Source organism: Pantherophis guttatus, chromosome 11 (genome assembly GCF_059756535.1).
Source record: "Pantherophis guttatus breed Tessera chromosome 11, ASM5975653v1, whole genome shotgun sequence".
In the NCBI taxonomy this organism is placed as follows: domain Eukaryota; kingdom Metazoa; phylum Chordata; class Lepidosauria; order Squamata; family Colubridae; genus Pantherophis; species Pantherophis guttatus.
Genome location: NC_142073.1, coordinates 26,459,697 through 26,481,578, shown reverse-complemented (window position 1 = coordinate 26,481,578; position 21,882 = coordinate 26,459,697). Strand labels below are relative to the sequence as shown.

The 21,882-nt window shown below is 45.2% G+C and overlaps 2 protein-coding genes across 7 annotated transcripts in view; one reads left to right on the top strand and one right to left on the bottom strand.

Moving 5' to 3' along the window:
• HYDIN (HYDIN axonemal central pair apparatus protein) overlaps positions 1–21,882 on the top strand; it is a 416,706-nt gene that overhangs the window by 384,767 nt on the left and 10,057 nt on the right. For 5 of the 6 annotated variants that reach the window (XM_087877179.1, XM_087877178.1, XM_034425679.3 and 2 more), the window contains 10 exons: positions 4,300–4,438; positions 4,995–5,160; positions 7,475–7,622; positions 9,167–9,374; positions 10,594–10,815; positions 12,939–13,108; positions 13,596–13,794; positions 14,459–14,617; positions 15,361–15,641; positions 19,545–19,764. In XM_087877179.1, coding sequence (XP_087733305.1) covers positions 4,300–4,438; positions 4,995–5,160; positions 7,475–7,622; positions 9,167–9,374; positions 10,594–10,815; positions 12,939–13,108; positions 13,596–13,794; positions 14,459–14,617; positions 15,361–15,641; positions 19,545–19,764 — 1,912 coding nt within the window. Of the gene's footprint in view, positions 1–4,299; positions 4,439–4,994; positions 5,161–7,474; positions 7,654–9,166; positions 9,375–10,593; positions 10,816–12,938; positions 13,109–13,595; positions 13,795–14,458; positions 14,618–15,360; positions 15,642–19,544; positions 19,765–21,882 lie in introns of those variants that run through there. The other variant, XM_087877183.1, reaches the window with a different exon arrangement.
• LOC148112315 (uncharacterized) lies at positions 16,819–20,277 on the bottom strand. The gene is made up of 3 exons (XM_087877184.1): positions 19,986–20,277; positions 18,549–18,586; positions 16,819–17,209 (listed from the first exon to the last, which is right to left on the bottom strand). The coding sequence occupies exons 1-3, from the start codon at positions 20,127–20,129 to the stop codon at positions 17,071–17,073; spliced, it is 321 nt and encodes a 106-aa protein (XP_087733310.1). The 5' UTR covers positions 20,130–20,277; the 3' UTR covers positions 16,819–17,070.

Here is a 21,882-nt window from a genome sequence, read left to right as displayed (position 1 = left end):
GGTTGTGGTAGCATGGATCCTGCTAAGTGATAACATCTTTAGCAGGCTGGATTGCACTTTTTCAAATTATGGTTGTTATGTTTAAATAGTTTTTCATTTCTTTTAATGTTTGTAATGGCTTTTGTTGTATGGTTTTGATTAGTGTTTGCTTTTGTGTGTGTGCGTGTATTAACTTTGTGAGCTGCCCATAATCACATATGTAAGACAGACAGAGAGAAAGAAAAAAAGTGTTAGATAGGGGGGTGCGAATAGAAGAGGCAGAACTCCGTGGTCCGTTCAGCACTTTATTTCTAGGCGCTATCAGGAGCAAGAGAGGCAGACTGCCGGGGCTCTCTTTTTAAAGAGCCCGGCAGTCTTGCTGGCCACTGACAGCAGTTTATTTTTCCCGCCGCTAGATTAGCCAATCAGTGGCAGGCATGCAAATGGGTGCTCCGTACGTCCGTACGTAACCCTCCCCTCTTGTTAGAGCACAACTAATCACATTTATAATTAGGCAATGTAGTCACAAGGTAGGCGGGGCGCTTCAGGGCATGACCATACCTGTGTAGTTCACTTGTTCCAGCAGCGGCGGCCTGTGCAGTCAGGACTGCTGCCGCTCCTGAATTCTCAGAAGGAACCTCCTGGAACACTCCCATGGGCGTGGAGGACTCCGCCCCGGCCCCTCCTTTGGTTCCTGGATCTCGTTGCTGGACTCCTGGTTCCTCAGATAAGTGTTTGCGGTCCTCCCTCAGGTTTGAGTCTAGGATCTCTGTGTGGTTTGGAGCTAGGGACAGTTTTTTATTGTACGGGTTTCCGCTTGTTGTTTTGTCTGTTCCTTGGGGCAGAGGCTCACTTAATGGCCTCCCGGGATTCTGGTCTTGTTGGATGGTGGATTTTTCGGGTTGCCTTAACCAGGTCTCCCCTAGTCTATTTTGGAGTTGGTCAATATGTCTTCTTCATACCCTGCCATCCTCAAGTTCCACCTGGTATGACTTTGGCCCCGTTATAGCTACTACCCTTGCTTGTACCCAAGTGGGGCAGTCTGTGTAATTATGGGCAAACACCAATTCCCCTTCTTCGAACTCCCTGAGTTGTTGGGTTCAGTTCAGGGGTATCGCCAGGTGGTAATGGGGGTGCAACCGGTCCAACGGTGACGTTAGTCTTCGGCCCATTAATAGCTCGGCCGGACTTTTATTAGTGGTTGTGCTGGGGGTGATATGTTGGGCTAAGAGGAATTTGTCGATCTTTTCCTGCCAGTTACTGGGGCCTATTCTGGTGAGTGTTTCTTTGGTAACCGGTTCTCCGAACCACCAGCCATCATCGCTACCTACTCACCCGAGCTGGTCCGAACCAGGAGCATTTCGGTTTGAACCACTCCAGGCCCAATAGAGTTGGTTTGTCGTTGTCGACGATGGTTAGGGGAGCTGTCCACTGAAGTCATTGAACTTGACTTGCACTATTGTTCTTCCTAGCACGGGGATGTTATTTCCCTGGAAATCATTTAAAGTAATGCTTTGCAGTTTGAGTTGTTTTTTCTTCATTGTCAGGATGAGGCTCTTCAGTGTCTGCCATAACACAGTGGTGAAGAAGGACCCTGTGTCTAATTCCATGCTGCAAGGGTCCCCTCTACAGGGATGGTGATGTGGTATTTATCACCGTCACATGTGTCTGAGTGGCCCACAGTTGTTTGATTTACCGTATTTTCCGGCGTATAAGACGACCCCCGACTTTTCCTGCTAAAATATAGGGTTTGGGCTATACTCACCATATAAGACTACCCCTCTTCCAACGCACACCAAATAAAAATTAAAAAACATCAACTGGCTCACCCACAATGTAAAAGCAGCTGAGCTAGACCCAAAATGGCCCCTGCAACAAGCAGGAACCTCACACAGCCACAAAAAGCCCAAAAAAACAACTTTCACACTTTACACACACAAAATTCCACATACAGCTTTGTGAGATTTTGTGTGTTTGTGTAGTTAGAGTGAAACACTACAGAAACACACTAAATCTCACAAAGCTGCACAAATATTATTTTATTTTATTTTTATTTGTATATGAAAACTAAATTTAAAACTACCTAAACTTTAAATGGCTAGGTCTAAAAAAGAACAACTAAAAAAAACCCCAATTAACTATTTTTTTTTAAAGCTCCCAAAGGGGAAAAAAACTTACCCAATAGAACAGGGGTCTCCAACCTTGGCAACTTTAAGACTTGTAGACTTCAACTCCCATAATTCCTCAGCCAGCTTTGTTTTGCTGGCTGAGGAATTCTGGGAGTTGAACTCCACAACTCCCTGCCTGCTTGATTGCAGGCAGGGAGTTGCTTGTTGATGGAATGGATTCAGGCAAGCAAAGCAAGGCAAGTGTTGCGACTAGCAGCTAAGATAAGCAAGCTAGAGGGGGAAAACTTTTTTCCTTTTACATGGCTCTGGCGATCCCAGCTGCGTTGCCTGATTAGCAGGCAACTCAGCTGGGATCGTCAGAGCTTGGATCGCCAGAGTCATTTAAGGCTTGTCAGAGCCTTTCGGGCTGGTCTGCCTGGTTACAGGAGAACGACACCCGGCGTATAAGACGACCCCTGACTTTTGAGAAGATTTTCATGTGTTAAAAAGTCGTCTTATATGCCAGAAAATACGGTATTCCTCTTGCTTCTGGGTAGGGTTCTTCCCTGCGCTTGTTTCTTTGGGGCCCCAGTCTCATGTGTCCTTGCCTCCCTGGACCAGCCTGGGGTCTGGGTTGGTATGGTATAGGCTGGGTGGCCCTGCAGGCCTTGGCTATATGACCCTTTCACTGGCACCGGTGGCATATGGCAAGCTGATCTAGCATGGAAACCCATGCACCCTGGGCAACAGGATTGTTTAAAATCATAGTCTCTTTGGCTTATCCTTCTTTCTGGGAATATTCGGTTCACTGCCTCTTCCTCGTCCATGTCTTCGTCATTCTCAGGGACCTCAGTGGCCCAGTTGGGCTCCTGTTAGGTGCGATGTACTCCGTTGGTCTTTCGGACGTTGGCAGCAGAATTATCAGACGCTTCTGTGGCTCTGGCTTCCTTGACCACATCTTTGAAGGTAGCTCCCCTCCAAATCAGCAGCTTCTTCTGTAGGGTCAGGTCCCTCATCCCCAAGATGAGTGTATCTTTCATCATCTCCTCCGGATTGCCGAATTCGCACTTGGTTGCAATTTCTCGCAATTTGGCCACAAGATCGCTGATGGTCTCACCCTCTCTTTGCCGCTGGTGGAAAAATTCATTTCAGCTCACCATTGGCATTGCTGTTGGGGCATAATGGTCCCTTAGGATATTCTGCAGCGTGGACCAGTCATCAATTCGATGTCTGCCGGTGATGCGAGGGTCTGAGCCATCTTGTAAATTTTGGGGCCACAGAAGGTGAGGAAGAGAGCTCTTTTTCTATTGTCTGGGAGGTCTTGGTAGTTGTTGGCTTCCAGGAACATTCGGAATCATCCCATATAGGTGTGCCATTCCTCCGTCTATGGGTCGTAGATAGCCAGTGCAGCAGAGGTTTGGCTGGTCATCATTTTTTTTGTTTGCCAGACAAGATCATTCCTTCCTAGAAGATGGCCACGGATGCCATGAGGTGAAGGTCAATGCCCTTTGTCCCCTTTTCTTGTCCTCTTCAAAATCCCACCTTTGTCGCCAGTGTTAGATGGAGGCGCAAATAGAAGAGGCGGGACGCCATAGTCCATTCAGCACTTTATTTCCAGCCGCTATCAGGAGCAAGAGAGAGTCAGGCTGCAGGGTCTCTCTTTTTAAAAAGTGCCGGCAGTCTTGCTGGCCACTGATAGTGTTTTATTTTTTCCACCGCTGGATTAGCCAATCAGAGGTGGGCATGCAAATGGGTGCTCCGTACGTCCATACGTAACAAAAAGGCAGAGCATGAAGTCCTGGATGAATGTGATGGAAGGAAGAAAAGTTTGCAAGGACAGAAAGGGAGGCCGAAGATAAGAGATTTTAGCCAGATTTTCTTTCCTTTTTCTTATCCAATGCCTGAAATTCCTCAGCATTTTGTTTCTTACTTCCTTTCTGTGGTGGGCATCTCATAACAAAAGGGAAGAAGAGTTTGATAGGTGTGTGTCCATGGAGCTCAGGCACCCAGTCCATTATGTTGTGCCAGTCCAGCCGAAACGGGCAGGGAGTTTCAGCCTCAACTAATGGAACTGAAACTCTCGGTGAAGCGTAGTTTTGTAACTCTTTCCTCTGTGTAAAGATTTGTTTCGAATACAATGCCTACTGCTTCAACTGATGAAAGGGAAACATCTGGCTAGGTGGTCCTTATGATCCCCTTCTCTTCATGGCAGGAGCTTTGCCATCCTGAACCCCACCAATGCCGCCTACTCTTTCCAGTGGAGGTGTGAGCAGCAGGAGGAGAGGAAGACTCCCCCGGCCTTCATCTGTTTCACCGAGCGGGGGCTCCTCCGGCCAGAGAAGAAGATAGAGGTGCGTGTGCAGAAGAGGGAGGCTCGAGCGCAGCAGCCTCGGCTGCTCTCTGCCCTCCACCATAGCTGCTCTGAGCCCCTTCTGCCTGGGAGCAGCCGGTGGCGACTTGAAGGAAATTCCCAGCTGCTGGGCTCCTCTTCTGGTTTAGCCCATCATAGGGCTCTCTTTCCTTTCTTTCCCCCAGGGTGTTGTGGCTCTCTTTCTCCATGGGGGGTGGGGGGGTAGAGCAGATACTGAATGCTGGAATATTTGCTCCCACCTTAATCTCCTTTCTAGCAGTTTGGAGGTGAGGACGGAAGGCTTCTCAGCTGATAGAAAACCTTCTGTGGTCCTTCCCACAGCAGTGAAAGACTCACCCAAGTCTTCAATATACTGTAATATTTTAAGTTTTATTTAATCTTTAAACATCCCACAGTTAAATGCTGTTTTGGAATTCTAGCATACTTTTAAAAGCTTTGGAATTAAAACACCAAATTCGGGATCCCTATTGTTCCATTATCCTGCACAGTGAGAACCACCCTGTGCCAGAACGTAGCACCTGTCTTTTCCTCTCTAGATCATATTCGAATTCATTCCCAAGCATCTGGATGTTACTGAATCCTTCTGGACCTTCACCATTTCCGAACACAACATCACAGTTCCTTTCCTCCTGGTGGGTCACACCACTGACCCGGCTGTCTCTTTTGAGAAAGTCCACCTGAACCTCCAGTCGCTTCTGATTGGTAAGAGCAGCCCTGGAGGACTTGGGTGCTTGGGTGTCCCGGGGGTCCTGCTTGCACTGCATGTGAGGCAGCTCCATCAGCTCTGCTAGAAGTAGTCTTTCCACTTCGATCCTGATATACAGGTAGTCCTTGACTTACAACAATTCATTTAGTGACCATTCAAAGTTACAATGGCACTGAAAAAAATGACATGACCATTTTTCACAGTTATGACATTTGTGGCATTTCCATGTTCATGTGATGAAAATTCAGATGCTTGGCAACTGGTTCATACTTATGACCATTGCAGTGTCCCGGGGTCATGTGATTACTTTTTGCAACCTTCTGACAAGCAAAGTCAAAGGGGAAGCAGTGATTCACTTAACAACTGGGGGAAGAAATGTCACAAAATGGGGCAAAACTGACTTAACAAATGTCTCACTTTACAACAGAAATGTTGGGCTCAATTGTGGTTGCAAGTCAAGGACTACATGTAATCATTGTGATTAAAAAGCAGATCTCACGGGATAAGTAAAAATTTCAGCTGATGCAACTGACTTAAAACTTCAGCTGTTTCAAGTCTACAGAAAGAAAAACGCAATGCAGATATTAAATCAGGTCACCTGGAAAAGGAGCCTCACTTGCGCTTCCCACTCCTTCCTCCCTCCCTCCCTTCCTTTAATGGGCGATGAGTTCAGGTCTTCAGGGCAGAGATGCTCTCCTTGGGGAGGTTGCTCCCTGATGGGACCAAATGGATTCTGATACCTGCAGAAAAGTTCCATTTGGCTTTTTGTAGGACCTCCAGGATCTTAGTATTTTTTACAGCTTTGGGCCATGATACACAGTTTTTGTTTATAGGCCAATTTTCCTGTTTTTTTTTTTAAATGTCCTTTTCATTTCTCAGTTTGTCAGAGAGCTCTTTAGAGAACCATAGCAGTTTTATGTGGTTTGTGGATGCTGTCTTTGAACTCATTATATCACTCATGAAAGCTCTTGAAACTCTTTTATTTTAGCAGGCCTTCAGCCCCTCATATAAAACAATATTATTACTATGTCAAAGGCCGCTGATTGGATTATCTTACTAATTGAGATATTCTGATCAGGTACAGCATCCAGAGTCTTTCTATGACATTATTTCATAAAGAGCTAATTGTAAATTAGATACATTTAATGCAAAATGGAGAAATAGGGCCATTAGGTTGGATTTGCATCTGAGCGAGTTAATCCAGAAAGTGTCTCTTCCCTACATCCCACCACCCCCACTGCCCCCCAGGCCGGGGGTACTATTCAGTAGGTTCTGACAGGTTCTGGAGAACCAGTAGCAGAAATTTTGAGTAGTTCAGAGAACCAACAAATACTACCTCTCTGGCTGGCCCCAGAATGGGGTGGGAATGGAGATTTTGCAGTATCCTTCCCCTGCCACGCCCACCAAGCCATGCCCACCAAGCCACACCACACCCACCAAGCCACGCCCACTGAATCGGTAGTAAAAAAAATTAAATTCCACCACTGCCCCAGGCCATCTCTCTTCAGCCTCACAGGAGTCTCCTTGCCTGGATTCCAATTGGTCCCCAAACCACATTCTTTCCACCAAGTTTAGCTAAGGCTTGAGAGAACCAGCAAGTAATTTTAAACTGTAAAGTGAGGAGGAAAAAAAAGAATGCCAGAGTGAAAGAATAATCTTCTTATTCATGGCTGAAATGAGGAGGGCCTCCACCCTCTGAGACCTCTGGAGGACTGTGATGACCATCTCTTCCCCTGGGATCAAAGGAAGCCCACAAACGGGGGGGGGAGGGAGGTTGTCCTCTGTGGTGGGGTTTGAGGTTGTTGCGGCATTTGTGGGTTGTATTCATTTTTGTGTTATAGAATGTGGCCATGAGCCACCTAGGATTATTAACATATTGTATGTAAGATAGTCAGGCTACCTTACTTACAACCAGATTTCATAGAAAGCATTTTTATGAAAATTGACCTGTAGATTCAAAGGAAAATGTTATAGAACAGGAGGGGGATTTCTAAATTTCTGGCAAATTGAGACTCGAGATTCATTTGGGACGCAAAGGCAAACCCGTCCCTCTTCCCAGGAATCCTCTGTAGGTGCCAGCGATGGCCAGAATGGAGCCTTCCAAATCAGAATAAACAGCCATTTCCCATGATTTAGGAATTCTGCTGGGACATCTTAAAAGCATCTTGGCCTTCTTTTGCAGCCACATTGCAATCAGTTACTAAGATCTGTTTCATAAGTTTTTGCCAAGCCATTTTATCTCGAGTGAAGGGATATATTTAATTCCTAAATTCCATGAACTCCACACTGCAAAGGCCTCTCTCTTTCCAGGACATGAAGCTCGCGAGTGCATTGATATCCACAATGATGAGAACAAAGCTTACACTTTTGCTTTCCGAGACGCTTCCCGTTTTTCAGAGGGGCGAATCAACAGCCTCACCGTGCAGCCCATGGAAGGGGTAGTGCTGCCTCATTCCAGGTGAAGGAGAGGGAATTGGGTGCCAAATGGGGTAAGCAGTCCCCCAGGATGAGGCTTGATGTGGCTTTGAGATAGCTTAATAGATGTTTGTGTGGCTTATAGCAGGGATGAACAAGGGGACATGGGATAAACTGGGACTGTTGTGGAGGGCTGAACCAATGTAACTTGGTTTGATGTCCTCAAACTCCATCAGGCTGCTCCAGGTGAGCGCTGCGCAGGTGCAGAAAAGCACTTCCTCTCCTCGCTCTCCCTCAGCTGCCAGCTGACTGAAGGAACACCCGGCGACTGTGCAGAGTTGGACCCAACTCGGCTTCTTCTCCTGCCTCCTGTGGCACATTTATTTACATTGGATTTCTCATTTCTGATTGACTTCACGTGGGCTGGGCACTGTGGGAAGGAACAGCCAAACCGTCAGATGTGGCCAAGGGGGCTGTAGAGTGCCTAGTCTGGCTTGCACAATGGATGGATGGATGGATAGGAAGAAGATAGTTTAAGAGACTGACTGTGGGGGCCCTCAAATGTATCATACTCACTGCTGTTTTTATTTCTGGTTTTGTTATTTTTTGGTTTCTCTTAACCTGATGTAGCCTCCCAGAATTGCAATTTGCAAATTGATGGCCATAAAAATTGATTAACTAAATGTACAAAAATAGAAATACAGGTAGTCCTCAGCTTACAACAGTTCATTTAGTGATTGTTTGAACTTACAACATTGAAAAAAGTGACTTATGACCGTTTTTCACACTTATGACTGTTGCGGCATCCCCATGGTCACATGATCACAATTCAGACACTTGGCAACTGACTCATATTTATGATGGCTGCAGGGTGCCAAGATGTTGTGATCCCCTTTTGCGACCTCATGACTAGCAAAGTCAAAGGGGAAGCAAGTTTCACTTAACAACTGTGTTACTAATTTAACAATTGCAATGATTCACTTAATAACTGTGACAAGAAAGGTCATAAAATGGGGCAAAATTCACTTAACAAATGTCTCACTTAGCAACAAAAATTGGGGGCTCAATTGTGGTCGTAAACTGAGGACTACCTGTATTTCTCTTTTAAAAAATGTTTTACAGGGTTTTTTTGCTGAGGCTTTCCTATTTTATTTTTTTAGGGTCCTTGAATGTAACTATTGTACACATCATTAAATGAAATTCTTTCATTTCTTGAATTCTGACTTTGTACAGAAATAAACAGCCACCCTGCTATCAACAGCAGATCTGGATAAGTCCATTTTTTACTGGAAGTTGCTCAGGAACCAGAGACCAGCATTTTAAAAATTTGGCATTTACTTATTAATTTATTAATTAATTTTATTTATTTAATTCATTCGTCCAATTTATATGGCTGCTTATCTCACCCTACCTGGGTTGCTAACAATAATTAAAACAGTGTAAAAACACCAAAGAATAAAGAACCAACAGGAGGCACATCATGTGCAGCCAAGGCAGAAGCCCAGAAATCAGCCCAATCACTGCCTGGGCACCCAGATCTCAGGCCCAGAGAGCCAACTCAACGCAGCAAATGTGTTTTCTCACCAGATTCCCTGTTCACATCTACTTCACACCAACCTTGGAAGGGGAAGTGAATTTTAACCTCATCTGTGATGTCAAGAAGAAAAGCCAGCCACTCTATCTGAATGTCAAAGCCATTGGCCACACCATGAATGTGTCTGTGAAGTGTGAAGAAAGCCACGGGGTGGTGACTGAGCTGAACCCAGAGCATCCAAAGCAGATCCACTTCCGTGAGGTGAGAGGACCATGAGCAGAGCAAGCCTGGCCTGAACATATATGCGGGAAGCTGGCTACTAGCCCTTCTTCTTTGTTGTGCTTCGCTTCATTGCTTCCTACTCAGCATCTTCAGTTCTGTAAGAGAAAAGGATCATCTGCATGTCTCCTGGCCAATTCAATCCTCCCCCCCCACCCCCAAGAATCTCTTTCTTCCTTTACCCTGTGGATTAGAAGGTTATGTTTCAGTGATTTTATAAGCTGTCAGTCATGGCCATCCCAAAAGGTAGCCCAGAGTCTTCTGCTCCCCCTTGAAGGATCAGACCAGGATCTGAACTCCTTGGAAGCTAAGGAGTTGGGCTTTCATAATTCTTTGTTTCAGGAGCCTGCCACATTTCAGGAGCACATTTGGAATTTTATCTTTTTTCCAAATCGATGAACAGGTCCACCAAAAGTACACAACCATAACTGTCCATCATTGATATTTTGTAAGAAAAAGTCAATTTTTAAAGAAAATCTGGGGCCTGAAATAACTTTTGGTACCAGAGGCTGGCACTTAATATTGCCAAAAATGTCAGCTTTTCTGTAGGTCTTTGTGTTTGTGATGGTGGTGGATGCTGAAGAAAGGTGCAATGGCTGCCTTGGGTACCACAGGGACCATTCCTTCCTTACCTGACAGAAATCTAGAAAGGATTTTTCTGTATGATTGTTTCTACTATTAAACCCAACTTGGTCTGGAGTCTAATTACATTCTGGGGTGTCCCCTCTCCTTCCATCCTGCTGGGATTGTGGTGGAAGGTGGGACAGCATGTGGAGGAATGGGAGATGGGAGAGGGTGGGGTGCAGATTCTGAGAGCCTCACGAAATATGGCATTTCACAAGAACATCCCTGGAGGGCGGAGGCAGAAGTGCTGAGCTTTCGATACCTGAGGGGCTGCACTGGACTTCCCTCCACGGGAACCCAAACCACAGACTCCCTGGACTTTCCTGTGGGGCCACTTTCTCTCTGGGTGTGGAGCATCCTTTCATTCTCGGGGCCTGTGGCTGGGAGCTGCTGTACCATGAAGTCTGGCCAGGTGCTGATGTGCAGTGAGGAGGCCCACCTGCCTTGGAAGACAAGGGGGCGGAGGAGGGAATGCAAGGCAGGGCCGGCTTTGAGGAGAGGCTTGCAGACCTGGCTTGGAATTCCAGTTGGAGGGAGGGGAGGAAGCGACTGACTGCCTTCTCTCTGCTCTGGACAGATGCAAGTCAACGATTACGCAGAGTGCAACTTCTCCATCCTCAACACCGGCAAATTCAACTTCACCTTTTCCTGGGAGTTCTGCAAGGCCAAGAAGTTCTGGCAGTATTTTGCCCTCTCCCCAGAGAGTGGCTCTGTGGAGGCTGGAGAGCGGGTGGAGGCCAAGCTCTCCTTCCACCCGCTGAAGGCCTTCACCTTAAAGGACATTGAACTCAAGCTGCAGGTAGGAACGTAGGGGCCCTGTTTGCCGGAAGGCTTCCATTGCCCATTGCTGTATCATGAAGCCCTGGATGTCTAGCACCAGTTCCAGGTGGGGGAATCTAGCTGAAGGAGGAAGGAAGCACTCTCAGCCAGCAGGAGTACTGGCTGGAGCAGGAGGACAGCCATTTATGCTGCTAGATCCAACTTTGCTGCTGAATGACCAGGTCACAGGGCTCTTATGGGGAAAAGAGGAGCAGAAAGGAGCAGGGTAGGTTGTATATGAAAGCAGCAGCCTTGTGTTGTATATGAAAAAGAAGAAGGTATAAAAATATGGGGGAAAAACCCCTAGCTGAAGTCTCTTTCTGGGGAAACTGTATCTAGACATGGTCCCAGGCTTATCCTCCTTTACTCAACCCCATTGGTCTTTAATGAGACTTGCTCCCAGCTAAATCCAACTGTTTTTTTTTAATATATTCCTATTCTGCAGTTATTGCATTCAAAGTGAACTTACATCAACATAACAATTACATCCTTTACATGCTCACTTATGGACATACTGGGTCCCTCTGTGATTTTGGGATACCAAGAAGATGCCATGGAGAAAAAGTGGCTTATAAAATAGTAATGTTTGACTGCAACAACTATGAAATAAATGAGCTTTTGGCAGTCTCCTAGCTAGTTTCCTGCAGCAAAACCACATTTGTGGCTCTGTTGCAGTGGTGAAATGTAAAATTTGTTACTACCAGTTCTGTGGGCGTGGCGTGGTGGTGGGGGTAATGTGACTGGGTGGGCGTGGCCAACTTTTTTTTTTCTTACTTTTAAAAGCATTTTTACTACAACCTTGTAGAAAAAAATGCTTTTAAAGGCCCTGACGATCCCAGCTGAGTGCTTTTAAAAATAAAATTTAAAAAAAGTCTCTGATGATTGTGCAGCTCAGCTGGGCATGAGGGGTGGAAGGATTTCTGCTACCGGTTCTCCGAACCACCCACCGCCATCGCTACTGGATTGGGCGATCCGGTCTGAACCAGGAGCATTTCATCCCTGCTCTGTTGTTTGTGGTGTTGCAGTGGCCAAGCCTTGCAGCAAGTCTCTGTCTCTTTGGAGAAATCAGCCAGCCACAACCAGCTGCTCTTTCTTCAGATGCCCACAATGTCCCACTCATTGATGGGATAATTTCTGCACACGTCCAACAAACACCCCTGTAAGGATTGCCTCTCCTTCCAACTTAAGAAAGCACGAACTCTTGAAACCTGGTTGTTCAAAAGGATTCCTTTCTTAAGCAGAAGTGAAAGCCATTGTCAAGCCCGGCGTTAGTTAAAGCACGATCTGAATACCCTTAGGCAAGACAAGTAGGATTAAAGCAGTAGAGACCCCTCCCTTTAAGTCAGAATGCAGATTTTAGCCAATACACGTGTGAAGATGTTTTCTTTCCTAGCTTCCCTGAGAACCCGAACAAACATGCATTCCCACTGTTATCCTTTAAAGTGAAACAGCCCACATGGCTATCATAAAAATTCCTCCAGGTAAAGAGGATCTCAGGGCTCTATGGCACCAGGATATGGGTTGTAAAATATCTCTTGACACAGGCAATACTAATAAATCTAATCCAAGTCTCCCCCGTCCTCCAGTTGTATGGCAGTATCACTTTTAGGGATCTGACAACCCCATTGTTTCAGATACCTCTGATTCTGGAATATCAACCATTGATCTGAGGGTGACTTATCTTTTAACAAAGAAGTGATGGGAACAATTGGCTCGGAAATAACTGATCTAAAACTTATCAGATGAACTTTAAATCTCATACATCTTGGTTTACCCAGAGATCAAACGTTCTCATAACATTACATGTTAATAGGCCTGCAAATGTAAGAATATCTGATCACTCTTAATAGAATCCTTTCCATTGCCTGCACCTTTTACGTTTCTAGTGTTACTAACCTCACTGTGTACGTGTTTTGTTCAATTTCTCAACGTATCTGTTAAAATAAAATATGTTGAATTAATTAATGAAATCTAGTGCAGAACAGTCTGCAATGGAAGTATAATATTCATAAACTGTCACTGATGGTAAAGTAAATGATAAAGCCCCTTTGAAGAAGGCCAGGTTCTCTGCTCTGCTGAGACCGTGTCTTCCTTCTTTCATAGATAAGCCATGGCCCCACATTTACATGTGTTTTGCGAGGCTCAGTGTTGGCTCCCAGCATCCATTTCTCATCCCTCAGAGTGGACTTTGGCAACTGTTTTATCTACCAAGCTGGGATGCCCATTTCCAAGAGAATCTTGGTGATCACTAATAAAGACAGCAGGAAAGCCAGGTGAGTTGCAGCCTCATGAGGTGAGAACTGGTGGTTTGGAGCAGTAGGTTGATGTGTGAGGAGAATGCATATCAAGGATGAACTCAGAACTCACTCACTCCCATCCATCTGTCCATCGACATTCCCAAACAAACACAAAATGATTTTATTGCAAAGGATTACATCTGTAATCCATGTATTAAAAGTTCTCCACATAACAACATCCAGGAATCCTTCCATCTCAAGGTTTGGGCCCTCTGTCAGCTTTTTCCCCCTTGAAGCTCTTATTTCCCAAATGGCACCTTGGGGCCCAAATCCATTGGCTGCACTGGCTTCTGCTCTTGTGTCGCAAGAGCCCTGGAGGTGCCAGGAACTTGCAAGACACCTGGGATTAAATGCTGGTTTATTTAGATTTTTTAGTTTTGGAAACTCTGATGGCAACACAAGTCAGGTGTTCCCAATACAATTTGCAAAGCCAATTAACCATCTTCTTCTCATCTCTTCAAAGTGTGGAGTGCTTGTTCACCAACACAGCCTACCTTGAGATCGGTTTCCGTTCTGAAGCTCTAAGTCCTGGAGAAAAGGTGGAGATTCCCATCAGCTTCTATCCCCGAGAAGCCATTTCCTACCATGAAATCATCACCTTTGAAATAAATGGGATCTTACAGCGGACTGTAGAGCTCTTTGGGAAGGGCATTGAGATGAAGGTGAGATTAGGCAGGCTTTTAGAAGAAAAGGGAGATAGAGGATGAGATTTGGGGTTCACAACCTGCTGCTCAGGGTGCTTCTGTGGACAAGGGGTTTCAGCACCTCCTGCCTGGTTGCTCCTGCAGCTTTGAGAAGTCTGAATTGAAAGCAAGGAGCTAGGTTTTTAGGAGCTGCTCCTTACCCTCACTGTAGTCACCTAAAGATAAGGTGTGTGTGTGTGTGTGTGTGTCTGCTAAAGGGTCCTGATCTTCTATGCACACAACTGAAAAGAACTTGCACATTCATGAAAGTGGAGCTTGAATTTTTTTTTAAAGATTTGCTGATATTGTGCTGTGATGTTTCCAAAAAAAAAAGGAAGGAAGAAGGAAAGGAAAGGAGAAAGAAAGAGAGAGAGAGAGAGAGAGAGAGAAGGAAGGAAGGAAGGAAGGAAGGAAGGAAGGAAGGAAGGAAAAAGAAAGAAAGAAAGAAAGAAAGAAAGAAAGAAAGAAAGAAAGAAAGAAAGAAAGAAAGAAAGAGCTGGATCAAATCAGCACATCAGGACCCCACCCTGACTGTAACAGGCAGCGGCCCAGGGCAGGACCCCATTGAGCCGTTCCCTCCCTGGTTCAGCCCTCTGATCTCCTCCCCCTTCTTTCTCCTCCCCCGTCTGTTTCCTACCCATAGATAGATGTTGTGGAGCCTCCCCAGAAAGTGCTGAAATTCGGAGCTGTCCCTCCAGGACACGTTGTGAAGAAGGGAGTCACACTAGTAAACAACAGTGTCCTCTTTGTCGTGTTCAGTCTAAGTTTTGTGGCTTCCATCCCGGAGTTGCAGGAAGCAAAGGTAGGAATTGTCCCTTCTGAGATGGTGCCCGGGAGGGCCTCAGCAGGGTGAGCGGCCGGTGGGCACTCCTGCCTCAGGGGATTCAAGAGGCTATTCCTGCCCTCCAACTTCAGACATTGCCAAGAAATAGAGGCTCCTGGGTGAAGGGCATCATATGGCACGGAGCACAGGCCTTCCTGGAGCCTGGGTTCTCCCCTCCTTTCAAGCACGGCAGGGAAGGGGCTTTTCATTTGGGTGGCCAACAAGAGAGAGTGCCCAGGGGCAGAGGCAGAGCTGAAGACCAAGAGGCACAGGCTGTGGGTGAGTCCAGCCGGTGAAGCAGTGGCCAAGTTACTAGTGCAGCTTGATTGGAAGCAGCTTCCTGAGAAAGCTGGGCTGCCCTGCTGACCTCTCCTGCTTGCTGCTGCCATTCTTGACTTTGGTAGAACTGAGGGTGGGCCTCCCATGGGATAAAAATCTGCAGGTAAAGTTCTACTTTCTGTGAGGAAAGGAGGAGGAGCAGAATGCTGGTTAAGCAGTGCACGGTGGGCTCCTGGTCTCTGGGGCAACAGCAGAGCCCAAACTCGGAACTTGTTTGGAGCCAGGCCATTGTCCAGCTATCTCTCCCACTGAAAACATCTCTCCAGTTGAACATCTGCCTGTCCTGCAGTCCTGCTGGATACAAGATTGGCCAGTTGGGACTCTTTGCAGGAGAGGAGCATCCTGCATCAGGTAGGACTTTTCCACTGGGTGTCTTTGGACAGGTGCTCACTATGTCTCCCAGTGGTGAAATTACCTTGAAGCCCCAGGGGGGCACCTGTCACGTGGAGGTGACATTCAGTCCGAAGAGCCGCATCCTGCCCTTCTCCGAGGAGGTTCTGCTCGAATGCCAGGGGGTCCTGCACTCCCTCTTCATTGTGCAAGGCTGCTGCCAGGGCATTGAAGTCCACCTGGACCAGGATCACATCCCTTTTGGAGCTGTGGTGCTGCGGAGCCAGGCTTCTCGGCGCATTGTGATGCAGAACTCTGGAGATCTCGGAGTGGGGTAAGCCAGCCAGCCCTATCAGGGAGCTTCTTCACTGGCTCTTGTGCCCCTCCTGGCCTAGAATGGAACATTTAGGCACTGACCATTGGCCACGCCCCCAGGCAACTGCCTCAGCCAATTCACAGCCAGCTTTCCCCTTCCACTGGCCCTCCCCTGGCTATTCTCCACGGCCGACGGGCCCCTGGCCCTCCGCCCTTGCCCTTTGTCCCTGCCCATTTGCCCAGACACCATTTGACCCAGGCATTTTGCTGCATGGGACCAATAACTCATAGCCAACTGCAGGCAGAAGCATTGGTGATGCACGGGCAGTGCGTGATTGGCGATAGGCAGGATGATCACAGGGGCTGTTTTATTTTTATTTATTTATTTATTAAATTTTTATACCGCCCCCTCTCCCGAAGGACTCGGGGTGGTGAACAGCCAGAATTAAAAACACACAATACAAATATTAAAATACATTAAAACGAAATTAAATTATCTTTGGCTTCTCCAATTTAAAACCCCTTACCCATAAAATTCCCCAATTAAAAAATTTTTAACCCAGCCCGGCTTGCTGAAATAAAAAAGTCTTCAGGGCCCGGCGGAAGGTCGGGCAGCGTGTAATGCAAAAAAATTTTTACAGCAGTGCAGCTGCTCCGCAAATTTTTTTAAAGGGGCTACACTTTCTGACCAATTGGATGGCTCCAGAGCATGGTTCTGGCAGGTCATGCAGAGGAGGCCAGGGGCCGAGTTTTAAAAAGAAAGTGTCAGAAATGGCAAAGCTGCAGCGTGAAAGCATCCCGCTGCTGGGAGCTGTGCAGATCTGTCACCAGTTCTGGAGGGGACAGAAGGGGAGGCGGAAGTAGTAGCCACTGCGGAGGCAGACAGGCAAGAGTGTGTTGGGGGAGCACCAGGAAGGGAGGGAAGGGCATTTCTAGGGGATGTTGCAGAGATGACAGGAAACAAAAGGGGGGAGGAGGAGCCCCAGCCCTTAGGAGTTCAATTGTGTGTGTCTGTGTGTGTGTGTGTGTGTTTCCGTAGTGTTACCTGCATGTGTAAGTGTGAATAGAGTACGGAGACTCCACAGTAGGGATGGATTTGGGGCTCTACAGTTTGCGGGCTCTTCTGATATGCTAAAAGGGTCCCGGAGTCAGCGTTCCAAGTAATGCACCCATTGAAAGTAGAACTCCAAGGCAGGTCGATTTATCAAAGAACAATTTATTGGATACATCATATTGGCACAACTGGTGAAAACTGACTCTGAAAGTTCCCATGGTTTTCACCTAATTAAAAAGTGAAAATTTTCCCCTTCCCTCAAATCATCAATCACATTGTCCAATAGAGATGCTGGCCAGTTGCTCGGTTACTTCACTCCTCCTCTCCCAGCCACCTGTTGGAGTGACCCTGGTTCCCAGAAGAAAACTTTTTGCTTTGACTATTTAACTATTCCCTAGTTAACTATGCCCCAGTTAACTATTCCCCCTCCCTGTCCTCTCCCTTGTGGCAACCCTGAAGTCACAAAGATGGCCTCAGCCAGGTTTGCTTCAGGGTTGACAGTCAGACCTTTCCCCTTAACTCGTGAGGTACTCCTGAAAGAGAAAGAAAACCAAATTGAGGTTAATTAGTGTTCAATCCACCACCTCTCCTCCCCCTGGAGGCCCCTTTGGCTATTAAGGGTACTTTTTGCTAAACTGCCTGACTAGTCTGTCTGCCTTTACATCCCAGGTTTTCACCCACGTGGTTTTGGAACATGAGTATCCTTTCCACTGTATTAAGTATTGCAACCTCCCCCTGTGCAATCTGGAATCCCCATGCCCTAGGGAGCTCGGGCATGGGGACAAGTTCCATGCCACTAGTGACTTGGAAAGGGGTTCGCCCGGTGCTACTGTGCATTGCGTTTTTGTATGCCACCTTGGCAAAAGGCAGCAGTTCTGCCCAATTGGTCTGTTCAAGTTTACATAGCATCTTAAATATTGCTCAACCATGGCATTCATGGCCCCGTTAGTGCTCAGATGAAAGGCTGAGCTAAGTCCCTGTGAGGACCCAGTGGATTTTATGAACTCCCTGCAGAATTTAGCTGTGAACTGGACCCTTCTATCAGAGATTATCCTACGAGGAATGCCATGGAGCCTATAGATGTGCTTTATAAATAGTTTGGCTAGCTTATGGGCTGACAAGATTGCTATAAGGTTTATAAATTTTGCTTACTTCCCGTGGATCCTAACATATCAATACAGTTAGTGATCCCTACTAGTTATGTTAAATATTTGGGACTTTATATAGCTTGGCCAAAAGTACTTCTAGATATGTAGAAATAAATATTTTAAAGCTTTAAGGAAATATTGAATTGTATGGGTTAAATTACTTACTCAAATTCTACCCTATTGTAAGATAAAATTAATGTCATTAAAACAAATATTGCCCATAGCAAATAATGGGTTCACTTAATGACCGTTACGTTTGATTGCCATATTTCCTTAATGACCACTGCAAAACAGGTTGTAAAAATGAGTGAGGTCACATGGTGAGCCACGTTATGACCATCAGGATTTACGACTGCAGTTGCCAGTCTTAATTACAGTCATACATCAATGACTACCTATAGATAAAAGATAGCAGATTCAAAAAGAGCTGCTAGATCGGTTTGAGTCAACGGCTAAAAGAGCAAATTTTTCTTGGAGTGCAAGAGACAAAATAAGGAAGTAATTACTCCATGTTTTTCTGTCACAGTCAGCCACTATTCAGAGTCCTGGTTTTGGTCCTGGGTATGACATTTCCAAAAGACCAATGACAGACTGGAGCTACTTCAGTAGATTATCATGTTGAAGGATATGGAAACCAGGCTTTACAAGAAAAGAGCTGAAGAGCTTCCTTGAGCCTACAGATGATCATTCAGCTTTTGTAGACTTCTAATGAAGGAGAACTCACCATTTCATGTGGCCATCTCTTCCACTAGCTAACAGCTCCTATTGAAGAAATGGTGGAACAGAATCATTAAAGGAAGGATGCCAAAGGAGGGGGTGTAGCTGCCTGACCCAGGAACCTTCCTAGCAGGATAAGGCCCAAACTGTAGCAACCTCCACTGCTTGGTCCAGTTCAAAGGGGTAATGACCGGTGGCCAAGAGCATCGTGTTCTCTTTCCACCCTACCCCTGCCAGATGACCAGCTACAATGAAGACCTTTCCTCTTGCATGAGGTCTTGGGGTCTCTCGATGGCTGTCCTTTGCCCTACACAAATTTTGGGTTAGGTGGAATTCTTGCGTGATTTTTCAGAAATTGGTTAAAACACTATTTTCCTGAACATTGGGGAGGCTCAGCTTTTAGCCAGGGGATTGAATGGCTTCTGGTGTGTTATTTGATTGATTGTGGATTTGGAGTATGTAAATGTGAGTCTTTGAAAATTTCTGATTGGTGTGATACTTAGGAAGGAAGAGACACACATTTAGTTTTAACAAATGGAAACTGCAAGCCTTACATCATCCTAATGCAAGTTTGCCTGCTAGGCTACTCTAATTTTACTCTAGATCCTTGCACGACAGATGCTGGTGCCAAATTTGGTTAATCTCAACCAAGTTGAGAGCCCATCAATGCTTTCGCAAGAAGCCACCAGAAATCCCTGTTTTGCTAGAGTGGGGAATCTTGGGAGAGGGCAAATCACTTCCACAGGACTGTGGCATTGCTAGGAGCCATTCTCTTGCAGCTTTCTCTGCATCTGCCCTCTAATGCCACTTACTCTCCCCCCCCCGTTCCCAAGACTTGCTGGGGGGTGGGGGTGAAGAAGGCAGAGGAAGCTGGCTGGCTGAGGAATTCGGGGAGTCCACAACTCATAAAGTTGCCAAGTTTGGAGACCCCTGTCTTAAGCCATCCAGAGTTTCCTGAATGAGCACAACTCCTGAGGGGAACCATTTTCCTTTTCTTTCAAAGCTTCCGATGGGATATCAAACGCTTCAGACCAGACTTCTCCATCAAGCCTACAGAAGGTTACATTTCTCCAGGAACAAGTGTCCCCTTTGAAGTGACCTTCCACCCTTGTGAACAGAGTCAGGACATCTGCTATGAAAACCTCCCATGTCACATCCAAGGCGGAGAACCCGTGAGGCTCACACTGAGTGGATTGTGTGTGAGCGTCCCACCTGTCAAAGAGGTGACTGGTGGGGCACCTTGAGCTGGGAATACCTGGGCAAGAGCAAGAATGGTCCAAATCCAGTCTAAAGTGTAAATGGGCCACTCCTGGAACTTGAATGTAATGTAAGTCAAGTTACAGGAACCTTGGCAAAAGGAGCCATCAGAACAGAGATTAAAACAGAGATGGTTTCTCTCCATCTACTCTGTCTCTGATGCAGCCTCTTCAGTCAAGATACTCACCTCATAGTCTATCTGCGTATCTCCAGCCTTCGATGTGGAGGGTGCCTCTGTGCCAGAGTTGGGAAGGTCCCGAGTCTGTAGCTGCAGTGGCCATAGGAGGGCTGGAGCCTTCTCAGTCTTTATTCCGTGTGGGGGCAAACTCATCAACTATTCTTCCTCCTTGAAGAGGAGGTGGTCAAGAAGGGGGATGTGGGTCAGGTAGTGTTGCTTTTGGTTTTAATAATACTGTACACACTCTCCAGAACAGGACATTGGAATGTGAAGATTTGTGCATTTGTTTATTGCTCATTAGTCCCTGTTTCTCTCAAGATGGCATCGCCCCTTTGGTTCCTTCAATGATCAATCTTGAATTTTTTAAAAAGAGATGTGTTGAAAAGTGAAGAACGGGACTTGGCCTCAACTTGATTTTCAGCATTGCACCTGGGGCTCCACAGATTCCACAGGCCTGCTTAGAGGATAGAACTGGCAGGGGCTGCAAGTGTATCTCAAGCTGAGCTAAAGTAATTGAGATACCTACAGAAACAGGATGGGGTTGGAAGCCTTTTGAAGGCAGACTGCCTTCTGACTAGGCAGTCAGAAACAAACACTGCATAACTCCTTTATTGTTAGAGTATAAGAATTTTGAAAACCTGATAGAAATTCTCTCGATCCCCAAGTTGTGGCAATCTTGGGGTTTTTCCCTTGTTCCCTCTTGTTTAGCTGAGTCAATGTGAAGTTTATACGGCAGTTGCTGAATTTCTTTTCAAGGCAATCTCCTTCCCACTTACCCTGTTCTTTTTTTAAAAGTTTTTTATTCTTTAAAAACAAAGATAAAACATTCCATCTTTCCTTATGCAGTGTATTGTCTGGGTACAAACATCTCTGTGCAACATCGTTCCTCATTCATCATATCTTTCACATTCATGTTAACATTAATATTATAATATATTAAACATTTAAATATTGTAAAACTCTCCATTTTCTTCTTGGTATCTTTTAGTAATAATACCAAATTGACATCAAATATCATTATTTTCTTCATACATATACTAACAATTTTCATCTTATTTACCATATTTTTCAGAGTATAAGATGCATCGGAGTATAAGACGCACCTACCTTTTTTGTTTTTGTTTTTTATAAAAAAGTTTTTTTATTTTTTAGACAAACACACATACAAACATACAATATATTTTCTTTGAACAGAGTATTTGGCCGATTCACAAATTTAAACAGTGTTTAGTCATTTCAATTAAATTTACAATTTCTATATTTCCTTTTTGCCATATTTATTCATCTATTTTTTTAAAAAACCAATATTACCCTTCATCCTCATCTCTAATCTTAATCAAATTCAATTTTTCCCTTCTATTCTATATTATACCCCTTCCCATTGTCATCTATTTTTATATCCATCCTCACATTGGAGGATGGATTACATGTATGTAATGTATTACATACATTCTGTAATATTACAATTGTTTAATACAAATTCAACATTTTAATATAAATCAATTAGTTACATAACTATCTTTTTTTGTATATTAATCAATATGAACATGAATATTCCAATTATTTCCATGCAATCCAATTTCTTACAAATCAATTATATTTTCCAATAATAATATACCAAATAATTTTCCCTATATTCCTCCAAACCACAACTTAACCATTTCTGCTTTCAACACAATATACAATTAATAGTATCTCAATTACTACAATTCCCTAGTTAAATAGAGCTTTCCCCGTTACTCATTTTCACATCTTTAACTTTCCTAATAACCCAAAGTTTTGCCCATATAATCCTCCAAATCACAACTTAATCATTTCTACTTTCAACCCAATAACCCAACCCAACCCAATTAAAAATATTTCAATCATTACAATTTCCCTAATTAAATTTAAAAATGTTCTAGCC